The sequence below is a fragment of the Lepidothrix coronata genome, unplaced genomic scaffold (assembly GCF_001604755.1).
Source record: "Lepidothrix coronata isolate B3197 unplaced genomic scaffold, Lepidothrix_coronata-1.0 Scaffold29, whole genome shotgun sequence".
Classification (NCBI taxonomy): domain Eukaryota; kingdom Metazoa; phylum Chordata; class Aves; order Passeriformes; family Pipridae; genus Lepidothrix; species Lepidothrix coronata.
The window spans coordinates 5643968-5670228 of record NW_016690209.1 but is presented as its reverse complement, the minus strand read 5'-3'; the positions used below and the strand labels follow the sequence as shown (position 1 = coordinate 5670228).

At 43.1% G+C, this 26261-nt stretch overlaps 1 protein-coding gene across 1 annotated transcript in view; it reads left to right on the top strand.

Annotated features, from left to right (window-relative positions):
- Positions 1 to 9068: 9068 nt before the first annotated feature.
- FGF12 (fibroblast growth factor 12) overlaps positions 9069 to 26261 on the top strand; it is a 222545-nt gene continuing 205352 nt past the window's right edge. Inside the window, exons 1-2 of the mRNA XM_017810791.1 lie at positions 9069 to 9148; positions 9258 to 9398. Of these exons, the coding sequence (XP_017666280.1) occupies positions 9386 to 9398 (13 nt within the window). The 5' untranslated portion in view covers positions 9069 to 9148; positions 9258 to 9385. The remainder of the gene's footprint in view (positions 9149 to 9257; positions 9399 to 26261) is intronic.

Here is a 26261-nt window from a genome sequence, read left to right as displayed (position 1 = left end):
GTCCTTACTCTTATCACCTGGGATGTTACTCCTCTGTTCTTCCTTTCCCTCTCTAGAGTGTCTTCCACACTGTTCCCTGGAGGATGCTGTTCTTCCCTTTGGCCTTTTCCAATCTAAATTTGTTCAAATGTCCCATATGTCCCTTATTACTCTGTCCTTGGACTCTTTCCTCCCTTTACATCTTATTTGACTGATCTCATCCAAGCAGTAAATTGCCTTTGTGGTTGCCTTGTCCCCTCTCCTCAGTATGAAAGCAGGAGGAGAGAGGTATGTCATGAAGATCTCTGTGTAGGTCCAGCTATTTGTTTCAATCAGTCTAGAGCAGAGCTTTTCAGTGTCTCCTCACTTCCAGACCATTCCTGCTTTTCCATTGACAAGTGACATTGTCAGGCCCTCAACTTGCATGTCATTTGCCTTTAATATGGCACTGGATTCTCAGGTCACAGCTATTTTAATGCATACTGCTGTGTAAGGTTCCTTCTCCCACATCACACAAACTTTCACTGGCATCTTTTCTGTTACCAACACGGTTTTTTCCCCGCTCGATGAGAGGGATCACAGGCTCCTTCTGTCTAAGATGAAGTTGCTTTCAAGGCGATACTTTCCCTAGCTCAGAAAAAATGTCACTTGGAGTTGGTGTTTCTTCAAAGCCAACTCCTCATGCAGTAAATACTGTAAAAAATGCCCAAGGAGCTGTTTTTATGTTTTTCCACCATTCTCTGTGCAGTTGGTCCTCTGACAAGAGAGGAATGTCCTCTTAGCACTGTTTGCTAAAGCTGTTGCTTAGTTCTGGTATTTTACTTTTGAAAGGTAACCACTTTGACTAAAAAACAGAAATAGACTTTTTCCCCATCACTGAGCTGAGAAAAAAGTTATAGAAATGCTGGGCAGGAAAGGCTAATTTTATGTGCAGTAGAAAGTGATATGCTGGGAAAGGGCAGCAGTGATTCCAGTCTGATCCTCCTGGAGCCCATGGAGATCAGCTTTAGGCATGGCTGGGTTGGGCAGCAGCAGGACTGTGCTCCTTGACATAACCTCTTAGCCGGCTGTCATGGCCAGCTGTGGTCTGCATGGCAGATGTGTGCAGCACTGACCCAGGGTGTTTCAGTTCAACATGACTCCTGTTCCTTACAAAAGCTCTGCTATTTTGTGGCTCCTGGGCCACAGCAGGATCTTCAAGGGCAAGGCTGGAAGATGAGCAGAGAAACATGAGTCTTTCTGATCTTGTCTAGGTAGTAAGTTGAGTGTTTTCTGGCCTTGGCTCTTTAAAAGACCCATTCTGGTCATCTCTCCTTGATGGAAAATCAGCCTCTCATACTTAACAAGTGTTAGGCTCAGTAGAATAAAGGGAGACTCTCTGCAGAAACATGTGATTCTTCCAACTCAGGGTTACACTGGCTGCAGTCTATTTGAACATCTAGCAGACAGCATGTTTCAAATGCTGCCCATGATCTCAGCCTTGCTTCATCCTTTGCTCAAAGGTCTGCAGCAGAGCAGAGATGGAGAACTGCTGTAGAGTGAACAGGATTGAAGTAACTTGCTGGCTACACTGAGTGTAATCCTAGAGTCTTTCTTGAATCTCCACTATTTTCTACATTTATATTTAACTTTGGAGATGCCACTGCAAAGTTTAGAAAATATAGAGGTTGCTATGTTTATTCCACCTGTGTCAAGAAGGAGGGTTGTTCTCATCAGATGAAATCCTTCTAAGCAGTCATGCTTTGCAAGTCCTGGGTTAAAGTTGTGTGGTTGGGTTGTGCAGATGAGTGATGCAGCTGAACTCCTCTGCCCCTTTTGGCCATGCTGTGGCCACAACTGCCAAGGGGTGAGCAAGCAAGAGCCTCCAAATGGTGTTCATCCTTTCAGGGCCAGGCATGTTGATTTTCATACTGTTTGGCTTGGTTGGAGCCCAAACTTCTGAGATAGGCTCAATGAGATTTCATCCATCAAGGAAGGAAAGGCTTAAAGAAATTGCTATTTCTGTATATAAGCAAATCAAACCAACCAATCAAGTTTTCCTATAAGCGAAATAGCAGAGTAGAGCAGAGAGAGGCAGTATCTTGGTACTCTTATTAAATAAGCTATTGAAGACTGCCTCTGCCTAGTGTTCAGCAGACTTGGGAACAGGTGGCAAGTCAAGTGCATCTCTGGATACTGTGCTGGTTGGAAAACGGGGTTCTCTGAACTTTAAATTACAGCCATGAATATTCTGGGCTTGACTGGTGCTTTCCTGTCAGTGCCAGACCCCTCTACCTCCAAGGGAAATATCATCCTTGTAGCTTGGTCAAGGTGGCCACAAGGATTAGTATTCTCACTAAATAGCTTATATACCACTTAAGATGCTGGAGCATAAAGCAGCATCACCTCTTTGCACTGCAGAGCTGCTGGAATCTGGTGTGGGTCAAAATGGCTTGAGGGATCAGACTTCACCCAGGCAAGGTTAAATACTTCAGAAACTAAATTTCTCCTACAAGCATGAAGAGCAGTCTCCTTGGCCTGCAACCTTTTCTGTCAGGGATGAAGATGCTCTATGGATCATACAGATAATTTCAGGTTAAGCATGTGAATGTTTCTTGCCTTTACCATGACTGTTCAAGTGCTTAAAATTTGTATCACTGACTGATGTAACATCTAGTGTGGAGGTGAACAGCTTCACACACCGGTCTTCCCATTTTTGCAACTGTTCAGTTTGAGCTAGTTCAGTCAGGATTGCCCTCTGCCTTTGTCATTCTCCCTTCTTCACTCCTCTTCCCCTTGTTTTCTGTTGCATGTCTCACTTTCATTTGAATTTAATTTCTCAGTATTTTTCATGATACATGCCAAGAGGAGCTTAAGCTCTGAACTGGTCCAGCCAAAAGGCTGTCAGTGGTGCTGGTATCAAGCAGTGCTTATCTGCCTCTTGTATTTGAACAAACTCTGAGTTTCAGTTTGAAATATCACAGAGAGATCCAAGTCCCTGAGGCATGGGAAAGCTGTACTATGAATACACTGATGATAATGGTCTTGGCTCTGCAGGTTTTATTGCATTTGTTATTTTCTAACATTCTGGAAAACATAGCATTAAAATGAACTGAGTAAACACAGACAAGTGGAAAAAGATGTTAGAGCTGGATAGAAAATGATTCTGTTGTCCCCTACCTTAGGGTCACTGGAGCAGTCTGGCATATGCTTAGCATTTTGGGGTGTGTCAGCTGGCATTGAATAGCCACCTTAGTGGTGTCTCAAAGAACTGTGGTGTTTGAGGGAAGAGATCAGTGTTCTAGAAGTGGCTCTTACCAGGTAGGAATAAAGCAAAGAAGTTACCTCCTGGGATTTGGGCCTCAGCAGGGGTCAGCTTGCTATGACTTCTTGACATAGAAGATAAAGAATATGAATGTTACTCAGCCCTGACGGCTGTAGAGTAGCGATGAGCTAATAGATTTCTTCTAATTGTGGGAAATAGGCATAGGCAAGTAGGATTTTAAGGTAAATAGTCTATTCTCTGCAAGAATTCAGACACCTGGCTCTTAGGAGGGCTGAGCTGCCAGCAGGAAGCTCTTTCCTGCCTCTGCCCTGTAACAGTTTTTTGCTTTGCATAAAGTATTCCACATGCATGTAATTACCTTTGCTAATCAAGTAAAAAAGGGGCTAGTGTTTAAGTAGCTCCGTTTTGCAGCTTATTTTCATATTTTATCTACTTTTATGTAAATCTTAAGCTTTTATAATGGTATAGCAACCTGATTTCAGACACCTTCCTCTCTCTCCCCATCTGGATGAGGAGGTAACAAAGTCATTTATTATATTGAATAACTAGAAGCCCATGGTGAAGTTCAGAGGGTCTGTGAAAACACAGACATTTTGCTGCAAGGACTGAGAACAATCTCCATCTTCCATGGGCTTTGAGGAGCTTGGGGTGCTCAGGATGCCCAGGATCCCACAGAAAACTAAAACTGGGAGTTGAGAGCTGTCTGTGTCAGATTCAACTACCTTTAAAATCAACATCAAGACTCTTGTTAATGTAAATGGATGTATATTGATATTTATGAAGAATAGTAGCACAAGAAAGCTGGTGTTTCTACCAGCCCGATGCTGGTGTTCAGAAGGACCTTCCTTTTATTGACATACAATTCCTCTATGTCAATGCAATGATGGTACCATCCATCTATGATTTTTTTCCATACTAAGTTTTGACTTAGTAGTAAGTGATTGCAAAACCTCCCTTGTTTTGGTACTTTTGTGACATTAGTGCTTTTTCCTTTATTAATATAATACTGACTGATTAATCTCAACATTTAATCAATAATTTTATGTAATTAAACTGTCTGTGCTAGCTCAAAAGTTGTGGCTTACTTCGGTCTTTATTTCAAACATCAGCTCTAATGCACTTATTCTATGCTTCCAGAAACAACTTGGGTGATGTAAGGAAGTGACATCAGCTGATGATGTAGTTTTTGGTATTTTGTTCATAATCAGAAGCTACCTACATCATCCTCAGGGTGATGGATTACAGCTTGTAGAATGTTCTTTGTATTTTACCTTACCTATATTATTAAAAGCTTCTAGTCTCTGTTTACTCCTCTTTCCCCCCACTGTGTTCTTTGCTTTCTCAGTAGTGTTAGAGGTCCTTCCTGCTGCTGCTGTGTCATGGCCTACTTTTTTTGGAACCTGCTGCTCTGGCTTGTGCTTATCTGAGCACAGCTCATGGCACGTTGACATCTGAGCATGGTGTGGTACAGAGCTGCTTTCTCTCTTAAGGAATCTGTTCTTCTGGCTATTGATGGCAGCTAGCTAATGATGCCCAGTGGTTTTTTGGAGTAGATGCTTCAGAGTCCAAAAAGGGCTTTCAGAAGCACTTGGCTGAGTCTTGCTCCCTGTTGCAGTTGGTTTGAGGTTAGTTCCACGCTGAACATCGATTAGTAGTCAGAACACAGTGCAGCTTTTTTTGATTGAGCTGTTCATTGTGTTTAAGAAACATTGTCTGTGTTTAAGAAACATTGTCTGTGTTTAAGAAACATTGTCTGTGTTTAAGAAACATTGAGAAACATTTTCTTTAAGAAACATTGTCTTTCTTTAAGAAACATTGTCTTTAAACTTTGGACAGGACAGATGCTATTCTGTCACATGCAGTGAGAGCAGCTCTGTCTCTAGCTGGGAGCTCTGTTCCGGGTGCTGAAGTTGGGTTTGCTGCCGTTTTGGATTGTCATCACTAGAAACTGGGACTAGGCAGATGATATCCCACCACTGGTGATGTGCTCCCTCCAGTCTCATGCAGAAATACCATGTGTAGACATGGCAGCACGTGTGGCTGTATGCACAGCCTTGCAGGCTGGCTGGTGTCTCTGCCCTCGTGAATGGAGATTTCCTCTTAGAAAAGGAGGCGCTGTGCCAGGGGAGCAGATGGGCAGGAGCAGCAGCAGCTGGGAGACCACGTATGGTTATCATGTGGGCTTACTGTCTGCAGCAGTGCCAAAACGGCCACTTGGCTTTATCAAGTCTGTGCTCAGGGCTCTTTCTAACCCAGCTGCTTCCAGAGGCAGGGTACAGAAAGGGGGCAGGCAGCACTGAGTGCAGGAGGCAATGAGCTCTTCCCAGCATCCACCATCAAGAAGAGAAGCAGCAAGTTTCTCAAGGGCTGAAGGCTACCATCTCTATTTCTGTCTGGAGCACTGTGTGAGAGCAACCAGGCTGAGCCCTTGCTGTTCCCTCTCACCTGTACAGGTTGAGCTCTTCCCTTTCAAGCAGAACCTTATCTCACCAGTAGAGCCTTACACACTGCCCTGCTACCACTGGGGTCAGGGAGTAGCTCCAGGACTGGTGTTCAGTGTGAGTTGGTCTGGTGAGGTGGGCAGGTCTCCAGCAGAGCATGCTGAGCAAAAACCCTGCTGATCAAACAAAAATGCAGGGGGCCATGAAGAAACCCTGTGTTTACAGTCCCACAGAAATCACTCAGGACTAACATCCAGACAGAATAACTCTGCCTTTCCCAAATAGCCATCTCCTTGCCTTGACTGGGGCTAAGCATATGCTGAGGCATTATGAAGAGCAGGGTCTGCATGGGCTGGTTTGTGCTTGGGTTGAGCTACCTTCTTATTTGTACTGTGATTTCAGCTTACACCTGAAGATTGAAAACATAAAGGAAGCAACCTTGGCAATTCTGTGGACTTGGTACTGGAGAGTGGTGCTTCAAATGTTGTCCTTCCACCTTGGCTTAAAAGGTGCGGATGGGAAGGAGTCCAGGCTCAGCACATCTGCATCTCCTGAGCACTGCAATGCTTTCTCTTGCTGTGGTTTGGAGGAGAACTTGATGAGCTACTGAGATGCCATCAATGTGTGTATTGTTATTTGATGCTTGATACTTGTAAAGCCAGAGTAGGCACAGATCTGACTTTCCTGAAAGACTAGAGGAGAATCAGTGATCTAACTTGAGCTGGTATTTTAATGCAGGATGCACAGTTGAAATGTAGAGTAGAGCACAGGCAATATAATATTACCTTCTACTGATAAATAATTTGAAAGGTGACCTGTAAATGGCAAGGGAGGAAGAATATTCACTGGATTTGTTCCCTTGAATTTACTTCTTTGCACTGAGGAAAGAAGCCTTGAAGGAGTATAGGGAGGGACTTCTCCCTTCAAAATGGCTTTTTAAGAACATGTATGTTAAGGCCTTGTGATGGTCTCATGATCTGGAAGGGAAATCGTGATGTCCCAGATGAGACCCGAAAAGATCTCTGATAAACTATGTTTGAAGATGAATGTCTGTGTATTAATGGGTTTGATTGTTTTGCTTGAACTATGTTTCTACCACTGTTACCTTAAAGGAAGAAATGCTTCACAGATCAGAAGCAAAACAAAAAAATAACAGAAATGTTAATTTTGCCTTGCTCTCCAAGGGTGAGCCCTGTGAACTAATTCATTTCCTCCTCCACAAGGAAAACAAACCTCCACTTACATTTGCCAATGTTATGGCTATCCATTTTAGGACATTGGAAAAATATATTTTCAGTATTTGGGAAACTTGATCTTCATGTATTCTCATGGAAATGGGGCTCAGTCTGATGCCTGCAGCTAGGAACTGTTTCCTGGATTTTTCTGTGAAGCTGAATTATTGATGGCTGTTAGCTTTCCGGGGAGTGCACAGCTTTGAAAGGAGGCTCTTGGTTCATTGGTGCAGTGCCTGCTATTACAAATGATATCTCAGATTGTGTTCTTGGTAACCAGCCCAGCTGTACCTTGAAAGTTTCTTTGCCCTCTCTTCTTTCTGTTGAAAGTTGTTCTTGAACTTGGGTGCCAGGAACCTTAATGTCCTCTGAGAGTTTGCCTCAGAGGAATCCGCCTTTAATCTATGTAAGTTGGTAACTTGAGTCCAAGAGTTTTAGGAAACTGACTGAGAAGCTGTGGAGTGCTCTGGTGTATATTTTGATTGTGTTTTGGAACATTAGTGAGGACTAATAGACCTTGAAAGAGTCATTGTTGTGTTGTTTTTCAGAAAAAGCACACAGGTTGACCCTGGAAGTGTGGTCTGGTCAGTTTGGTATTGATGGTAGGTAAAGGCATAGCAATGAGGAAATAGGATTTCACGTGTCAGTGAAAGAACTGAAGAAACAATAGACATTTACTTTGACCTTCTAGACAAATAATAAATTCTAAGTCTGCTTCATAAGTTCTGTAGTGAAGTTTGACTTGCAGCTCACCTACAGTACCTAAAATGAAAAAATCCTAATCTTATTCTTCACAATAATGTAGGACCTAGTAAATGGATAGGAGCCAGTTGAAATGAGAATTTTATGTGCTGGGTCTTCATCTTGGACTGTTTCTAGTTGCTTTTTAGGGGCCTGTTCCTGCACTAGTATGCCATCTCTGACTTGTAGGGTGGCAGCTGAGATTAGAGTAGGTGTTGCTCGGAACTGACTGGACCATGTGCTAACGTGGGATCACGTGTGCAATGTTCACTTCCACAACCAAACTCAGGGATCTGCTTAGGGATGGGGATGCCCATGAGTAGTGTCTGCAGGATGAGTTGCAGTTGTTTAGAATGAAGAGCATGAGAGAGTATATAACCACTGAGTGGTTTGCTAGTCCTGAGCTGTAGGTGAGAAGGAGAACATAAACACCAGGATGTATAAAGGAATAGTAGAAGAGAGGAATTACTGTTCCTGTGCTTAGAAACTTACATAGTACCGGAGCCATATATCCTCTGTGTGTGCAGCTCTCAGCACAGTGGATGCCTTGAGCTGCTTTTTCAGTAGCACAAATTAAAAAAATGAGCACAAAACTGGGTTTTACCATCCCCATTGCACCAAAGTTACAAATCTTAAAAAATCTTAAGAGGTACAGGAATAATACTGGTGTGGAGAAACTTTCTTACAGGGATTAACTTAAGGACGAACTCTTTGTTCTCCAAAAAAGTGACTTGATCCTGGTATGCATGTTTTAATGACTTATTAGCAGGGCACTCATTACTTTATTAATGAGTTAGAGGGTGAATGAAATCTAGTCGCTGGATGTGAAAGCAGAAAAGCATAAATTCGCTGTGAGGTGGATGTTTTATGAATCAGCATAATTAATCTTGAAACAACATATCCAGAGAAGGCCTGAACCTGAGACTGAGCAACTACTGAGAGCTCCTCTCTGTGTCTGCAGGTGCGTGGTCTCATTTTGGCTTGCAGGATACAGGGCTGGGGGTGAGCACAGCGATCCCCCTGACCTGACCAGTGCGGGAGTTGCGATCTGGGGGTTCGCACAGCACCCGCGGGCACCGGTCGGTTCTCCCGCAGCCGCCGGGCCGTGCGCGGAGCTGTGCGGCGCCGATGCCGCCTCCCGGTACGCGGGCCGTGGCCGGTGCGCCCGGCGCGGGGAGGATGCTCCAGCGGGACTCCCGCCGGCACCACCGCGTTGTGTAACGCAGCGCTCCCGCTCTCCGGGGCGCGGGACGGGGGAGGGGGGCGCGGCGCGGCCGGTCCCGCCGCGCGGCCGCTGCTCCTCCTTCCCTCCCTCGCTCTCTCGCTCGCAGCGGATCCCACACCGGGGGCCCGGCGGTGCCGCGGTGCGGGCGCGGGGGCGGGGCGCGGGCGGGGCGCGCATGCGGGCGGTGCCAGGCAGCGCGGCGGGCCGCGGAGCCACTCGCCCCCGCAGCACCGCTCGGCCAGGGACAGCTCCCGCCGGCGCACAGGTAACGCGCTCCCCCCGCGGCCGCGCCCCGCTCCGCCCGCGCCCCGCGGGGCTGCGGGGGGGGCCCGGCGGCTCACGCCGTCTCCCCCCCGCCGGTTGCTTGCTTGCAGCTCCGGGGCTGTGACAGCGCCGTCCCCCACCGCGGAGCAGGCAGCGGCGGCCGGCTCTGCCCGCCGGGCTCTCGGCTGAGGAGGGAGCGCGTCTTCCCGCAACTTCCCGGCGCTCGCAAGGCTCCGCGATGGAAGGGAAAGGTGGGTCGGGCGCAGGGGGGGCGGCGGCGAAAGGACCGCAGTGGCCGGGCTGGTGCGGGGCCGGGCGGCCGAGGCTGCCGCTGTGCTGGGGACATTGCAGCACCGGCGGGGAGCGGGCGGGAGGCGCGTCCCTGCCGATCCCGCGGGGTGCTCGGCCCGCTGCGTAGGGAGTGAAGGGAAGGGGTGGCTGTTTTTTTTTTTCTTTAATTTATTTATTTTCCTGTAGGGCGAGACAGATGTTAGTTGGTGATTTGTTTTCTTAATGCTAAGGATTTGCATAATAAATATGAGGTCTGTCCCGTGTTTTTTTAGTCAGTCAGCAATGGAGAGGTTTTTAACAGCTGAAAAGCATTTCATTATTAGAATGGGTTTTAAAAAAATTTTTTTTTTTTTTTCTGAAACGAGAACAGGGCTATAGAGCTCTGCCCTCGTTACATTGCATATTTAACACATCAGAACATAATGATAGATTGGGAGAAATGCAATGAGTATTGTGTTGTTGAACTGTCCACCCTGGAAAGACGAGATCATTAAATATTGCCTGCCTAGCTTGTGTGTTTGCATACAGAGATACCTCATCCACGTATATCCCTTCAGATTGAGCATATGTATTTTGTTTCCATACATAGCTATGTAGTCCTGGATGCTTATTTACCTATCTACCTCTACAATTGCTTTGGAAATCACACATTCAACTGGTACGTGAACTCAAAATCTGTACATGTTAATTGCCAATGAAATATTCATGGTAAGTCAGTCCATGCAGAAGAAAGGCGCGTTGCCATTCCCACTCAACATAGCTGCCTGCTCTCCTGTATAACACAAATCTGGTAGCTGTTTAATTGATAGCGATCAAGGCAGTGGGACAATATGGACTACATTAATTCAAGGAAAATTATGGTAGACTTGTATAACACAATACTACATACCTTCCAGGGAGACGAGCAAGCTATATTTAAACCTCAGGTTTATTTTTGTAACTATCTTGTCAATCAGGGCTATAGTTCTCCTGTGTGGGAATATCTGATTATATGCTGATTAAGGAAGGAAGCTATTTCAATCATAAGGAGGCAGTATGTCCTATAAAGTACAGTTTCTTGTGGGCAGTGATCGATAGAATTTCCAGGGCAGCAGGACAGGTAAGTACCTCTTAAAAAAGTGTATCTGCGAAGACTTTACTTAAATTAAAAAGCTCACAGCAGTCATGTTAGCCTCAAATATTTTTTTTTATTATCCATGCTGTTTTCACAGTTAACCTGAGATGGGCCACCTTTGCCTTTTGAACGTCCTACTAGTACATGTCTTGATGTGAAACAAATGGACTGTGACTTTAGTATAACACATTACGTGCCTTGTCATGCACTACACAAGCAGGCAAAAGACTCTCCGTGGAACTTCTGATGGAGCTTATGTAGCTGGAGGAGTTGTACATGGGGCAGAAAGAAAACATCTGCAATAAAATAAGAAGGGTCCAGCTAGCTGGTGTCAAAAGTACCCCCAAAGAGAGCATCACCCAATTCCCATGTTGTGCAAACAGAAACTGTTATGATGCAGTTGCTGCTGGAGTCGGCAATGGGCATCTGAATGAGGCAGCTTTTCAGACCACTGGTACTTGTGTTTATTAGTTGCAAGATGGGCTCCACAGCAATCCATGTTTCCTTGTGCTTGGCTTTGGTGGAGGAGATAGTAGGAGCGAGAAGACCCCAAGAGTCCCTACTCTGAGAATTTTGTGTAAAAAAATTCTCAGCGTTCTTCTGTTGCTAGAGATTTTCTTTCATGAGGTAGAGGTAGGGAACAAATACTCTCTGGGTTTCCTCTATCTGTGTAAAAAGAAGGGCTGTCAAGAGCAAACCCCACAGAAATCAAGGCACCAAAACGGGACGGGTCCCAAGCAGAGATGACCTTAAAGGAAATGCACAAGGATCTTTGGCATCTCAATGAAAAATGAGAAGGCAGAAGTCTTCTCACGGCAGGGATCCAATTGTGTTGGCACTGAAGTAATTTTTGAAACTCACATAGTGTTGGAGAAGCATGAGAAGGCCTGTGGTGCACAGGTCTAGCAGACTAATTTTGTGTACATGTATAGTGAAGCACAATGTAGGATGTCTCCCCAGAGGGAAGGTATGAGCCAGCCTAAACTCACGTTTTCATTTTTTTGTGACTAATCCTAGATGGACTTGCAACTGCATTGCCTTACTAAGCACTTGTTTACGTTTTATTTTCATTACTAACCAGGCCTCTGCATTGTGAGTCCTATGTTATGAGATTGCTGCTTGCATACAGTGTTTCTCCAAAATCAGCTCACTTTTTAAATGCTTTCTCCTGCAGTCTTTCTCCCACCCCTCCAGTCTTCCTTGGTGCAGATCTTAGAACATCTCAAACTCAGCGTTGTACAGATACTGGGGAAGAATGTGTGCTATATTAAGCAACATAGTCTGTTTAAGAAAACCTACCTTCTGGTCCCTGAATTCAGCTGTCCCTGATGACTGCTGTGGACATTTGTGCCTCGGATTTACCATCCTGGTAACACTTGGTTGTCCAAATGTGGCTGGTGCTGATGCTTTGCAAAGCCTGCAGTCCTCTGTAAAAACGGGGCTAGAGAACCATCTCTAGTGCTGCCCAGAGCAGCCATAACTGATTTCACTGGTTGGAATTATTCATGAGAAAGAGGGAAGAAGGACATATTCTAGTTTTTGTGCAGTGGGATGCAGGACTAAGGACTTCACTGTTAGGACTGTAGCAGTAAGAATGCAAGCCAAGAGAGTTCTGATGTGGGCTGAGGAGGTGGTGCAGCCTGTGCCATCTTCCAACAGTCAAAGCTGGCTGGAGCTGAACATCTTTATCTCTTCAGGGCTCCTTAAAGATAAATAGCACTGTCTGGAACTGCAATGTTACCAACGCATCTTGGTCGTCTAAAAGTAGCATTTGGCCTCATCTAACTTACAGCTTCTTTGATTTACTCTTTTCTGCACATTCACTGTCTCCAAACCTTCTCCACAAGTAAGAAGCTTAAAAGTTGTAGCTGTTCCCAAAGCTCATTAGGCAATGGGGGAATGGAGGGCACTGTGGGTGAGAGCTCTGTTTTGCATCTGTTACCTGATCCCTGTTCTTGAATCTCGCCACTACAGCAGTTCCTGTAGGCTGCAGCAGTAAGCGATACCACACCAGGCATCCCAGGAGCTGGGCTTTGCCAAAGCTAACAATAGTTAATGTGGAGGTTAAAGAATACTTGGTCACTTGCCAGATTCTTCACTCACAGCTAGAAAGATGCTTAGCAGAGGAAGGAACGTCACGCAGCGATGTTCAGACTCAGAGGCTGCAAAAGAAATCAGCCGAGCAAGAGTCAAGCTGCACAGTGTGGAATGTATCCCTGGGCTTCTGGATGGAGTAGAGAGGGACTGCAGGGCTAGCCTTGCTGCAGGGAGGACTCCTTTCCTCTGACAGTGCTATACCCTTTTCTGTACTCCTGAAGACACAGGGAAATCCCTTTCTCCCTCACTGCCGTGAAACACATATTACTACTTTTATCTTGCCTGAGGTGAGGATTGGGGTCTTGATCTGTCTGTATTGTATGGGAGGCAGAGGAAAGCTGTCTGACTGAACCTTCTTCAGGGGTCCAGCCAGTTTTTGGCGCTCTCTGGTCTCCCTGGAAGTCAGTGCTGGGTGCTGGTGGCTCTGGGGCAGTTGCACTGCCTGGGTGCAGGGCAGGCTGCTGACAGCATAGGATGCATTCTGTTAAGTAGGAAATACAGCAGGGTTTGTTCTTGTCAGGTGGTCTACGGGGACAGCAAATCTAAAGCACACTGTTGGCTGAGACGTGGAGGTGCTCTTGTCAGTCCTCTGTGCCCTGATCCTTTCCTGTTGGACAGTAATCTCAGGTTGGAGAGACATTCTTTATGCAGTGGGTCTTTCCACAGGAACCCCATCCTCATGCTCAGAAGGCTGTGTGGTAGCAGCCAGGGGACCTGGCCTTATAGCTCTCTTCTACTGAGGGTCCCAAAGTAGCAGGCCTTGGAGAAGATGTCTGCAGAGGACATCTCTGCAATGTGACTGTCCTAGGCAGATGCTGCCACAGTAGTGCTACCTGAGTCATTTTCTCTTCTCAGTCACAAACCTGGGAGCAGGATTTTTGCTTTTCTAGAAAACCCATAATGCTGCTGTTCATAGACGTGTGATGTTCAGGCCTTCAAGTGAGATCTTGTAAACCAGCAGTAAGATCCCATTTACCTAGGGCACAGTTACTCTTCCTGTGTCTGTCAAACTGGTCTGAGCTTTTTGTATCTTGCCATCTTGCGGATATGGGAATCAGCAATGTGGTTTGATCCATCCCTCCCCACTGGAGCTGCTTTGAAGCCTCCTTGTCCAGCCCTAGAATTGTGGACCAGCTTTCTCTGTGCAGCTGCCTTCACACTATGCCTGTAAAGGGCAGAATCTTCACCTTGAAGAACTTGTGATCAAAACCCAACAAGAGCTGAGTAGTGGTAGGATTGAAGACGGGCTTTGTGGACAAGGTGAGAGAGGGTGGCAAGTAAGAACATGCAGTTCTGGAGATTGCTGTGCACTGTTCCCACCTTCATGGCTTTCTTCAATGATCAAAGAAAAGATCTTAGAGATCCCAGCCGTAGTTCATGTCCTGAGGTTGTTTGGAATGCCCACGTCAAAATGTACCTCATAATGCGTCTTCCTGACATGTCCTGTATTTGTTAGAGGTTGAGTCTGCAGCATTTACTGTTGCATGTGTGTTGGAGTAATGCAGATTGCTTTGGTAAAGTCTGGGTCACACAATTCATCTTGCATACTTGTTTGTAATGGAAACAAAGTAGTGGCACAGTTACTTTTGCTATGAAACTGTGTCCTTTGTTAAGGGAATACTTTCATTTCTGTCAGAATGGTCGGAGGCAGCACATTTTCCATAGGGGAGGCAGCTCTGTGCTCTCAGCCTTTCACAGAGATGTGCCGTGTGAGATCCAGGGTATATTGCTGAGGCTAACAGTTCTCAAACTGGCTGCTTGAAGTTTGACATAGGGAAAGAAGTTTGGGGATGTAAATAAATGGCCTGATCTTTTTTTTTAGTATCTCCCCTATGCCATGCATTTCTATATGGGTATCAGTTTTCTTTATAGCAGGGGAACATTTTAATTGCCTGACCTTAACACCTTATCCCTGAGGCTGGAGTGGGGTGCTCTGAAAGGTTACTTTGGTCCTGTGCCTCAGATTAGATCTCTGCTGAAAGATGAGGGAGGAGAGCATAAAGCACGAAGCTAGCACTGCTTTCATATTTTTCTTTAATGCGTTTCAGAAAGGGAGAGAAATGTCTGTTCTCCTCACTTTAGAAATCACGTTAAACTCAACACAAATATGACTGTCTGGAAGCGCTCAAAGATGGTAAGAGCTAAGGTTGCTATGTGGTACTTGCGAATGAGCAAACCTTGGCTATTTGCTGCCACCTAGAAGAGCAGATAATGGTCTAATACCTTTATTAACCATCATTTGGTAGCTGCTGAAATACTCTGAGTGGGCATCTGCAGCTTCTGAATGAGAAGGGTGACCCAAGACTATCTGATGCTGGGGGAAGTAGACATGGTACCCAGAAAGTGTGTGTGCTTTAATAGGCCTCATAATGAGGAGGGAAAAGTAAGTGGCCATGCTCATGTTCCTTCATACCTACAACCCCCCCATGTTACTAAACAAAGGGAAAAGAGGACCCTAATAATAGTGTAAAATCTTATAAAAATTGGTGGAGGACTTGGTCATCTGGCTCTTCTGAAAATACCCAAGGAGCAAGTCCTCTAATCCACTTCCACGAGTTATGTGGGAGGTGTGGATGCTGCTTTTGGGCTGAATGAAATGCTGGAGAAATTGACAATGTTTTGTTTGTTCGTTTGTTTGTTTTTAATGCATTAAGTTGTTCTGACGTACCACTTATTCATATAGTGGCTGGAAGCATAATCTGTGGATACTTTGAGTAATGACTTGGATACAGCTGTTTCGTCCTTATGTCATTTGGGGTCCAGTAATTTAAAAAAAACCCTTGATTTTTTAAAGCTTTTTTTTTTTAAAAAAAAGGGGCTTAGCTTATCACAAGACTTTTCTTATCTGCTCTTGTCTTTCCCTCTCTATCTACTCAGCTATTCAAATCCTGTGTGAATTGCATTCATTTCTAATGTGCCATAAAACTTGATATGCAAAAGCTAGTTATTTAGGAAGAATTGCGGAAACTATTTTAGTCTGTGTCTTTTAACCTATAAATGAGGTAACATGATTAATTTTTACATGCAAAGCTTGGTGTTTATTGGCATGGTAAAAGGCAAACTGACAATGAAAAATATTCCTGATGGGCATAATAATTAATGCTTTCACTCAAAGTATAAAGGCTTTAATAATGCTGTTATACTAAAATGACTGAAGAAAGAATTTACTATTTTCCTGTCAGTGATACAAGGATGTTTCCTTTTAATATATCTCCTATATCCCTGCTTTTTCAAAGTGTTCTTTGTACTCAATAAGAGTACAAATCATCGTGCTAATTCATTGAGTTTCTTCTCCCAGGTCTCAGGTTTGGATGAACCTTATGATTTGATACTTACGCAGGACACACATTGAAAGCCATGGCTTTTTCCTTCAGATTGAATTAAACCATTTATGGTGTCGTCATGTTTCAGTAGAGATCTTGTGGCTTGAGATGATGGCTGCTCAATAGAGTGCGGGAGCAATACTGCGGCGTGCCGTGAGCCACGTGGCTGAGGGAGGGCTGTGTGTGCATCAGGATGTGTACTTTGAGAAGTAAGGCGTTTTTACTTGCTATTTTTAATAGCATGTGCAAAGCAAGAAATCAGGGAAGCATGGAATAGCATTTCTAATTTGGAAAACGGCTCTTCTTGAGCTGTGCTTCTTCCTCTTGCGTTTCATCCCCCTGTTGGAGACTGGCTTAAGGCTGGCTTTATCTGCCATCAGCCTTCAATAGGTAAGGTTAATTTGCTGAATGTAGCTACTTGGATTTTCTTCATAAATCCTCCAGAAGTGCTGAATGTTTTATTGGTATAATAAGAGAAAGTTGCCTTCCTTCTCAGCCACTGAGAATGTATTATTAATGCAAAAACACTTTCCTGGCATTTAATGCTATCTCCAGAAGAGGCTGACAAGGATGAAGGCCTCTCTAGGAAGACTGAAGACTGTCCGGTCACTAAGTCTCTTATGCCATGTTTATTCCAATGTAAAGTGGTATCACTGTGTATTTTTCTCCCCAAATCCACGCAGACAAGGTTATTGGTAGGATGGGCATGCTTAAGTGTTGGTATAATCACTACTCAAGCAAATGTTGAACTAGAAACCTTGAGGTATTTTCCAGCTGACTCTGGTCTCTGATATGATCCTGCTGAGGAGGTGGAACTCTAATCTGGTTCCAGATTCTTTATCCTGCCTCTTCCTACTCCCATTTGCATGCTGATCTCTATTGCCTTCTCATTTCTGAGTGTTTATAATTACTTGGGGCATTGAAGAGTGGGATCCAGATGTTGTGGCTGTTGTTTAGCTCTGCTTTATTTGGAGTGGGGTGGAAGTACAGGTGTCTGTGCAGTTTGAAAGATCAAATCTATATGAAATTCAGCAGTAGAATAAACTTCTGCTTTGAAGAACACCCTCAGCATTTCATCCTTTATTGATATGTAGTCCTGAGTGTGTGTTTTGGGGGAGCACTTCAGTGAGTATAAAACTTGTCTGACCTTCAGTTGAGAATATTTTGCAGCAGTGGCTTTAGAAAGGTCAGGAACAAACATCAAAATATTCCACATATCCAGAATTACTGTTTCATCATAGATGGTATTATTTTGGGATTCAGTTTAGTTTTCTGAAACTTCATTTGGAAGACATAAATATGAATTCATTCTCCATTTAAGAATCCTTGCACACACCATGCTCACTATCATGCAAAAATGTCCATTCCACTGCCACTTTAGAATAACCCCAAATTCAGTCTTATACATGCTAGTGACTCCACCATACTGTAAGTGAGAGGGAAACAGCAGCAATACCAACAAAATGAGGAAAAATTTAGAATCCAGCACTTTCTAGTATATATAGAAAAAAAAAGTTAATTATAGATGAAGAAAGACATGGATTTCCTATTTTGATACTAACATTCCATTGCAGCATAACTGGGTTGACAGTAGAAAGACCTGCTTTTTATGATATTTCCAGCATATTTTATCTCTTTGAAGGCTGAATATGAGCTTTTGAGATTATTTCTGGCCTTGACTTCATATTCCCTTTTAGTATTGACCAGCGCTCCTGGAATTCTGAGACTGCCCATTAACCGGTGCCATACGTTATCAAATAATTGCATTGACAAAGCCAGCTGTTAATTTTTAAACTTTTTATTCCTATCAGTGTGCCCCAGTGGAGAAATTTCATACTGCAAATTGTAACCATTTTGTTCCAATATGAGAAGTGAGGGAGAAATCAGCAGAGAAGTTTAAAAATTACTGTCCTGAGTCTCCTCTTCCAGTCAAGATTTTCAACGAAGTTAGTGGAGCTGTTCTGGATGTGCACTTGTGTAGATAAATGCATTATTTGGTCCGTAGGCAAAGGCCAGGTCTCTAATGCCTTACTGAACTGAAAACACAATGGAAATAATACTGATTATATGGTGTAAGACCTATTTAAATGACTTTAGACCTCAATTATTAACCATTTAAGAAGTAGTAAAGATTTTAAGCAGTAATTTTATATTGGTTCAAGGTGATACTAAAATAACAAAGAGTTATGGCTTATTTTACTTTCTTCCTGCCACTTTGAAGGCACTTACCTTTATTGGTACAAATTATATAGCATTGAGGGCTTTGTGTTAGCAACTGCTATTAAAATATAGTATCTTCAAAAGTCAGAACATCCACCGCATCTTAGAAATGACTACGAATTACACGTCTAACAAGTGGCTCTATGCTGAGACATGTCTTGGCATTACCACTAAACATAGTGCCAGATATCCAGATTTACCTGTCAGTTTTATTTGTATGATTCATCTCTCAGTAACACACATTTCAGTCTCTCCGTCCTAAACTGTGTTTATAGTGCATTCCCCTCTCAAAAAAACCCAACATCCAGGAACAGCAAGACTCTGAGTTTTTATTTGTTTGTTTAAAAACAAAAAAAAAGGCACTAGGGATGAATTTTCCACCTCCTTTGATTAGAACCTTCCCAGAAATAGTGAGGACAAACCTGACATACTGAAGCATACAGCCGTGGGCAGTATGGAGAGACAAAGAACAGAATGTGTTTAAAATCTTAATTATTTATAGTAAGAAAATAATGGTTTTCATTAAATTGTCCCTTCCGTGGCACCACCCTAAAGTTGATGACAGAGATCCGAGTGCAGAATTTAGCTTTGTGTTCTACTGTCTGTGAAATTGAGAACAGGGAATTGAGCTTTGCATGCATGGAGATCTTCTAGTGCAAGCAGTGCTCTGTGCTGTGCAAGTCAACCAAATGGTGGGAATGTTCTGACCGATGGCCTGTTAAAGGCATACCACTGTATATATGAAAACACAGGCAGTTCCTTTTTCATTTAAAGGTTTTCAGGAACAGTGAATACAGAAGAGTCTCACTGAATATGAGCACTGTTAAAGCTGGCATCACCACCACTGAAATGCATTTATGCTCCTATGGAGTATGAGTTTATATTCAGTAATCTCAAAGGCAAGGCTGATGTATAGCTACCTTGCTGCTCTTGTATTCCTGAAGTCATCTTTATCACCCAGAAGCTGCATGGCAATTTAGTAATCCAAACCAAACAGAGCATGTCCTGGATGCAGCTCCAACTGATCCTGAAAGTAGCTTGGTGAGTTATTGGCTTGGAGAACATTAGGACCATGTAGGTGGATGTGTCTCACTTCTGTCTCTCCCCTGTACCTTCAAATCAGTTCTGTAAGTTGGGCTTTGGCTTGGAGCCTGACTGTGGCACCCAGCAGGTGAGCTTGGTGCTTGGCTCTTCATCCTGGCCCCTCAGATGTGTGAGGACTTTGTCTTCTGCCATTTCCCTGCTTATGGACAGTCCCTCTCCTTAGTATCAGGTCTTGAGCCTCAGGAGGAGTCAGCGACCTAGCAAAGGATAATGTATGAATGTTCTCTGCATGTCAGAAACATTGAAGGAAGCATCCACCTCTTCTCTCTCTTGTTTGCAATGGAGCTGCCTAAAAATCAGATCTCTTATTTTGCAGAAAATCCCATTTTCTGAAGTTTCTCTGCTGAACTGTATTGAACCCTGTATTTTTCTTACCATTTGGGCCTCTCAAGAGCTTCCCGGACTCTGCACTTTCTGATGGATCCTGCCTTGGATTCATGAGAGTTTTGTCAACACCTGTGGTGGTATGAACAGCACAGCTGAGAGCAGAAACTCATGTTTTTAAGCTAAACAACTTTACTGTGTGCTGTTCTTATAAGGAGGTATCACAATAACCAACTCTTACTGATTTCTGAGGGATTGTGGATTTTATGGGATGCTTTTAAGGCCTTTCCAGGTGGAGGTACATAGGGAGCATAAAGCTTTATCAGTACTTTTAGCTCTTGTACTATTTCTCTGATCAACCTTATAGCTCTTCTATCTGTTGAAGTATGGAGGTTAAGTTGATGGGAAAAATAGTTGTTTCTAAGTTTCCATTTTAACTTCCTTTGTAAAAGAGAAACAGTGCTGTTTGCAGGAAAGGAGAGCCACATTGTCAGGAAATCTCGTGTATTCTTCTCTTCAAAAATACTGTGTATATCAGTCCTAGGTAACATGTTTTAATTTGAAATTGTTTTGAAATAATTTCTTTGGGGAATAATACTGTTATTAATTAGTTATGTTATTGTTATATATTCTGTTAACAAACAGTAATGCTTCATTGAAAATTTTAATTTTATTTTTTCCCTAGGAAACAGCAATAGAACTGGTCACTAAATTGCAAGTGTTACAATTTACTATATCAAGTATTTCTGTGCAGACAATGTCAGCTGCAAATGTTTTGCCCTTTCTTTGCCAGTGGTTATTGGCTCAAATGTTCTGCAAGGCCATGTGAAACTGTTTAGTTCCATGAAGAACTGACCTCATCTGGATGGATAATTTTGTACCTTTACCAAAAAAGCATCATTCAAACCAGATTGCACTGTCTTGGTTTATGAACTGTGTGGCTTTCGCCCCATGTCCCAGAGTAGCCCCAGCTGGCACTGATAGCTATGAAATACATATATTTATAGTGATGCTGCATGGTACCAGAAATAGTGACCAAGGTGGCTACCAGCCAATGGCTGCTGAATGCCCCGAGATAATGATGGAGCAATCAGAAATATCAAACCATGGGCAGTGGAGTTGCTTCATATAAGACAAGCCTGGATGGATCTGGTATTGCATCTTTCTTTTTTGCTGAAAGGCATACTGGAGTGTCAAATCTGTTCCTAGAGGGGCTAGTTACAGCTACATGAGGCAATAAATCACCTCCTGCTCTTCTGGAAAAGAAACCCCTTGGCTCTCAGCTCAACCCCTGCTGGCAAAAAAGTGTGGGGATGGAGAGCCAGAGTTTCATACAGCTGTGCCAAGTCCAATATACCAACTTGTAAATCATCTGGGTTCAGCCCCTTGTGTCTGTACTCTGTAGTGGGAGGATGGCTACAGAAACCTCTGCTTAGTGGAGTTACTGTGCACGGGGGCTGTGTGTCCATGTGGCTCTGTACTTTATGTTAAATGGGAGGCTGGTGCCTGGACAGTACATGTTTGTGTGTGCTCTGGGGTTGAGGTCTTCATTACCTTAGGTAGGAGTTTTATTAGGAACCCAGTATGGCTTTAGCACCTTACCCTGCTGATCTGAGACCTTGCCTGGGTAGCATTTGCAGTTTGGGAGTGGTTGGATCACAGAATCACAGAATATTCTGAGTTGGAAGCAACCCACAAGGATCATCAAGTCCAAATCTTAAAGGGGGATTAAACCCACAACCTTGGCATTGACAGCACCACACTGCAACCAGCTGAGCTAATCTCAGGGTTACCCAGTAGTTGATGTGTTGTTGGCCTGAGAGCTCAGGGAGCTTTGGAAGGAGGGCTTGTTGATGATTAGGAAGAGGACAGTATAGAGCAGCATAACTCCTCGGTTAAATCCTACCTCTGAATTTTCATGTGTTGAAATTGCTTTTAAATCCTTTGTGCTGCTGAATGGAATGAAGATTGGTGGGTAACGCAGCCCTGAAACCAGGGCACTGATATTTTGTTTTCTCCAGCTAATCCAAAAGATTTGGAACCATTTTACTACTAAAGCACCTCTGGCTTAGTTAGGGGTGGTATTAGCTTCCCTCTCTATCTTCTTCTGAAGTTCATAGCTCAAAGGTGCTCCTGAAACATCTTAGATGACTTTAACTGGAGATATGCATCCCATGCTAGCTGCCATCATGACTAGAAAAGGTGAAGTTTACTACGGTTTTTTTGGATGACGAATCCTAATAGTTTTTCAGCACTTCAGCAATAAATAAAGCAGCAGTGTTTAATAATAGTAGGTAAGATCCTAGTGTCAGGCCTGGAGGGATGCATTAGTGCTGCAACAGCCTAAATGGTGGTCAAAGATTATAGAAGGATAAAAATGCTTCTGACCTGTTTGGTAAGATAGACAAGAACACAAGGAAACCTCTGTTCCACTTTTTTTTTCTCTTCTGGTGATTACTATCGTAGCATCATTGTATCATGTTGCATCTATGTTTTTTGTTTTTTCCCCCTAGCTGTTGTGAGGCCTGTGTGTTTTGGCATTATTCTGATGTGGGTCTGATATGCTAACGTCCCTTCTTTGCCTCAGCCCTAATCTTGTTCCTAGTAAAGACAGTGATGCAGAAGACACTAGAAAAACATGGGGTCTGAGAAGTGTTTCTGTAAGTTTGATGTATTCCATAGGTTGATCTGTGTGCTGTATCCCAGAGGGACATCCTTACAGAAACACAGATGAAGGGATTGAAGTAGTAGTCTACATAATTGTCCCTTTTTTGTTACAATTGCTAATCACCTGGCATTTCGTAACACCTTTTTCTCCTCCTGTGCTGTCAGCTCCAATACCTGCTGTACCATCTTGCAATGATTGGGATGGCAGGAGATTGCGATCCCATAATTGCTTTATAGTTGGTTTGCTGTGAGCCTGGTGGATGAAAATTACCTTGAATGGTAAATGAAGTTACAAGTGCATGTGATCGAATGCTGGTGTGCGTCACTGCCCTCTTCACGTTTTGTGCTGCATGTGTAACGTTTCCATTAACTGGGACTGAAGGACTTGTTTGTTCATTTGCACCATTTTGCAGGCTACACTAGACTTCTGTGTAAAAGATAATATTAATTTTTTTCCCGCTAATAAGATCTGGTTGATAGGCAGTTCCTGGTGGTGGGACTGAAATCCTTCAGTATAAGAGATTTCTGTAACATAAAACATTTTGTACTTTTAAATGTCAAAGAATCTTTATAAAGCTATGACAATGTTATGAATTGTGCATATAATCCAACTCTTAATTTTAAAATCTACGCGTTTTATAAAATCATTATAGTGACCTTATTTTAAGTTTAAAATAGTGTAGTTGGTTTGGTCTAATCTGCAAAGTTTCCATGCACAGTAAATCTAATTTTTCATGCAGAAAAAGATCTTCAAAGACAAATATTTGCAGTAATAGAAAAGGCAACATAGTGAAATGATGTTAAAGAATATTATTCTTTGGATAATTTTTTCCTTTTTTTTCCTTATGGCTCATCACTGGAGGAAGATATCCAGGGCTGTGTGTGGATGTGTGTGCTTCTAATAGGTGGCTAGTTTTAATCACCTTTCCATGAGGGGAGAGGATTAGGAATTTTGAATTATAGGTTTGGGAGAGATTTTTATTGTTTGAGGTCTCTCAGGTACTAGTTAGCCTGGTTTTGTGGGTGATGGATGCTTTTGGGACTGTTCCAGAGAGATCAATGAGTCCATCTCACCAAACCCTGCTGAGGGCACACCACTAGTTAGTTAATTAGTTACATAAAAGTGTACATTTGCCATTGAGAAACAAAGGGCTCAAACCAATAAGCACCTGTATCAGTGGGTGCTTTTCCTGTATTTGCCTTGTCATGTTCCCTTTGACTTCTGCTGTCACACCTGTCCTGGCACACCTACCTGTGCCAGCAATAGAACTGGCACCTCTCAAGTGCCTGGCACATCTCGGGAACTTAATGCATCTTACACTGCTGGTGCTCAAGCAAAGGTAAAGCCTCTAATGCTCTATACATGATCTTGTCTGTTTGAGTAATGTAGCCATTTCACCAATATAGGGTAGAACCCCAAGAAACCAAAATCCTTTTCTGAAAATGGTACATTTTATTCTGTTGCAAAGCCTAGTCAGGAACAAGCAATGTCAGCTCCTTATGGTGCAAGAGCACATTTGGGGTAATGCAGCTCACCTTGTATATTCAACAACTGTCCCAAAAGTCAATTAGAAATATTAGCACAGGCAGAGCCTTTTGGGTCTGGTGTAGACTTGAATAAAATTTGAAAGACCCATCTCCTGAAAAGTTCAAATCTTTCAGTACTAGCAGCTGTCCAGAGTAAGAAAAGATGGAATAGGAAATTTGTGGGACATGAAGTCAATTCAACATTAAATTGCTTTGTTTTGATACTTCTGTTCAAAAGCAGCTCAGCATCTCAAGGATGTTCAGGTGACATATGTTCATATGACATTTAATGTTTTGCCAAAAGAGGTCAAAAGCTTCGTTCTCATCGACTTCAATATTTTTTCCTAATGACACATGGCTTCTGGAGCTGAGTCTGGCAGCTGGAATTCATTCTATCTTCCCCTCAAATCAGTCTGCCTGGTGAAACACCAGCCTTTGTGACATACAACAGTAAATTGTTGCACAGCTCTTTGCATTCTTGGGTATCAGTGCTACAAAAGGAAGCCAAGAGCTTTATCAGTGTTACAAAAGAAAATGAGGCACAGAGTAGAAGTAACTTGCTCAAGGTCACCCTTGAAAGTGCTAGGATAACTCTCATTCTAGGACAGGAATAAAACACCTTTTCCATGATACTCTGAGCTAGAACATCAGAAAATTCATATCTTTAATGAACAACAGGGAGACTCCTTATTGCAATGTGAAAGATGTAGTTCTCCAGGGATTTTCCCTGAATAAGAGAATGGGGCTGTGAACCACAAGTTAGAAGCAGTGTGTTAGTAGGGAAAGGCAGCTGAATTTATTAAAAGTATTCTTCAACTATTTTTGGGTTAGTTGAAGATGTCAGAACATTCTTATTTGACCCTGTATGATACTTCGCTGCAGTTACCCTGATGAGACTGTCTCATGGTTGGAAAATGTAGGGTTGTTCTTGCATAATTGGAGGGCCAGGGTGGGGGTAGAGGTCCAAAAGACAATTCTCAATAATGGTAATACAGAAAGTCTGAGGGCTTGTTGAGGAAGCATCTCTGGACCTGGTTCATAAGCAGATGATTTCTCTGAGTGAGGATATTATTGCCCTCCTTTGGCATAAAGAAATAGAACAACAGCAAGTCAGCACATGCTTCTAGCACTTATGATTCCTGGGGTTTAGGGACTTGGAGGAAATGTTTTCTGATATGTAAATATCTCAGTGTATATAGAAAGAGATTACAGGATGCTGTTCTTAGTCTTAAATGAAGATTTTTCTTGAGTTAAGAGAAAGCTAGGTCTCCAGGGTGTTCAATTTCTTCCTCCACCTGCAGCATTCTGACCACTCCCCTAGGAGTACTGTGGTCCTCATAAACTGAAGTTCAGTACCTGCAAAGGTCTTGGCTGCCTCTAAGCATCAGCCTTCCTGAAGGAGTAACGCTGACACAGAAGAGGAGTATGCTGAGGACAGAGCTGTGCCTTTGCTCAGGGTAGCAAGCATGGAAGTTGTACTTTTGGAGGCATAACCCATCCTTCAAAGCCAGCCTTTGAACTGCAACTTCAAAACCAACCTATCTGCTGGAAAATGGTTACATAATGCAGACTTAAATGTGTATTCTTCCCACAGATGGGTGTGAACTGCTCAGCGATTCAGAGGTGAGTGCATGTTCATTAGGATGTGCCTTTCAGGAGGTAGGACCTTGCATCCCAAGAAATTAGTAGAAAGGGATACCAGTAGAAGTATCTATATGTAGGTGATATTGCTATCTGTTATGGAAAAGGATTTATCAAATTACAGTGTTTATTTCTGTAGCCTATACATAACGATACACTTTGCAAAAAGATAATACAGCTTCCCTGGTCCCCCAGTTTTTTTGAAGTGTAGCAATTCAGTAATTTGTTAGAAAGCCTAGACTTAATTTAGAAAATAAAAGGAACATGTAGGCAGATTTAGTTTTTGCTTTTACTCTAAATTGAAACTGTTCACTCTGTGGTTCAGTGTCTCATGGTTGATTGCTCTGTATGGAAGATGGATATTTCTCAAAGATCTGTGCACAGTGTTCACAACATCAGCTGCTGTCTAATTTCTGCTCAGATAGTATTGAAAAGCAACAAACAAATGGGAAGACACTTCTCAAAACTTGAAGGAAAAGGTTCAAGATAAGGACTGTTTTATAGTGTGTGCTTTCTTCAAAAAGCACTGTATGCCAGCAGAAATTATTTCTTAAATTTGTGTAAATCTGTCCTGCTGGCTAGTTATCTTCAGGGATTGCATTCAAGTGCCAGTCTATTTCTTGTGTAAGTCCAAAAAGCCTGGTTGTGTTCAATCCCACTTAGAAACTAGGCAGAAGCTCAGGGTAGACATGAGAGTGCTATTGTAGTTATATTCCTTGTGTGAACTGTAGGTTCAGGACCATGGAGTATTAGTTTAAGCTCTGGATGCTTTCCTTGTGATAGTATCTCAAACCCAAAGGATTGTG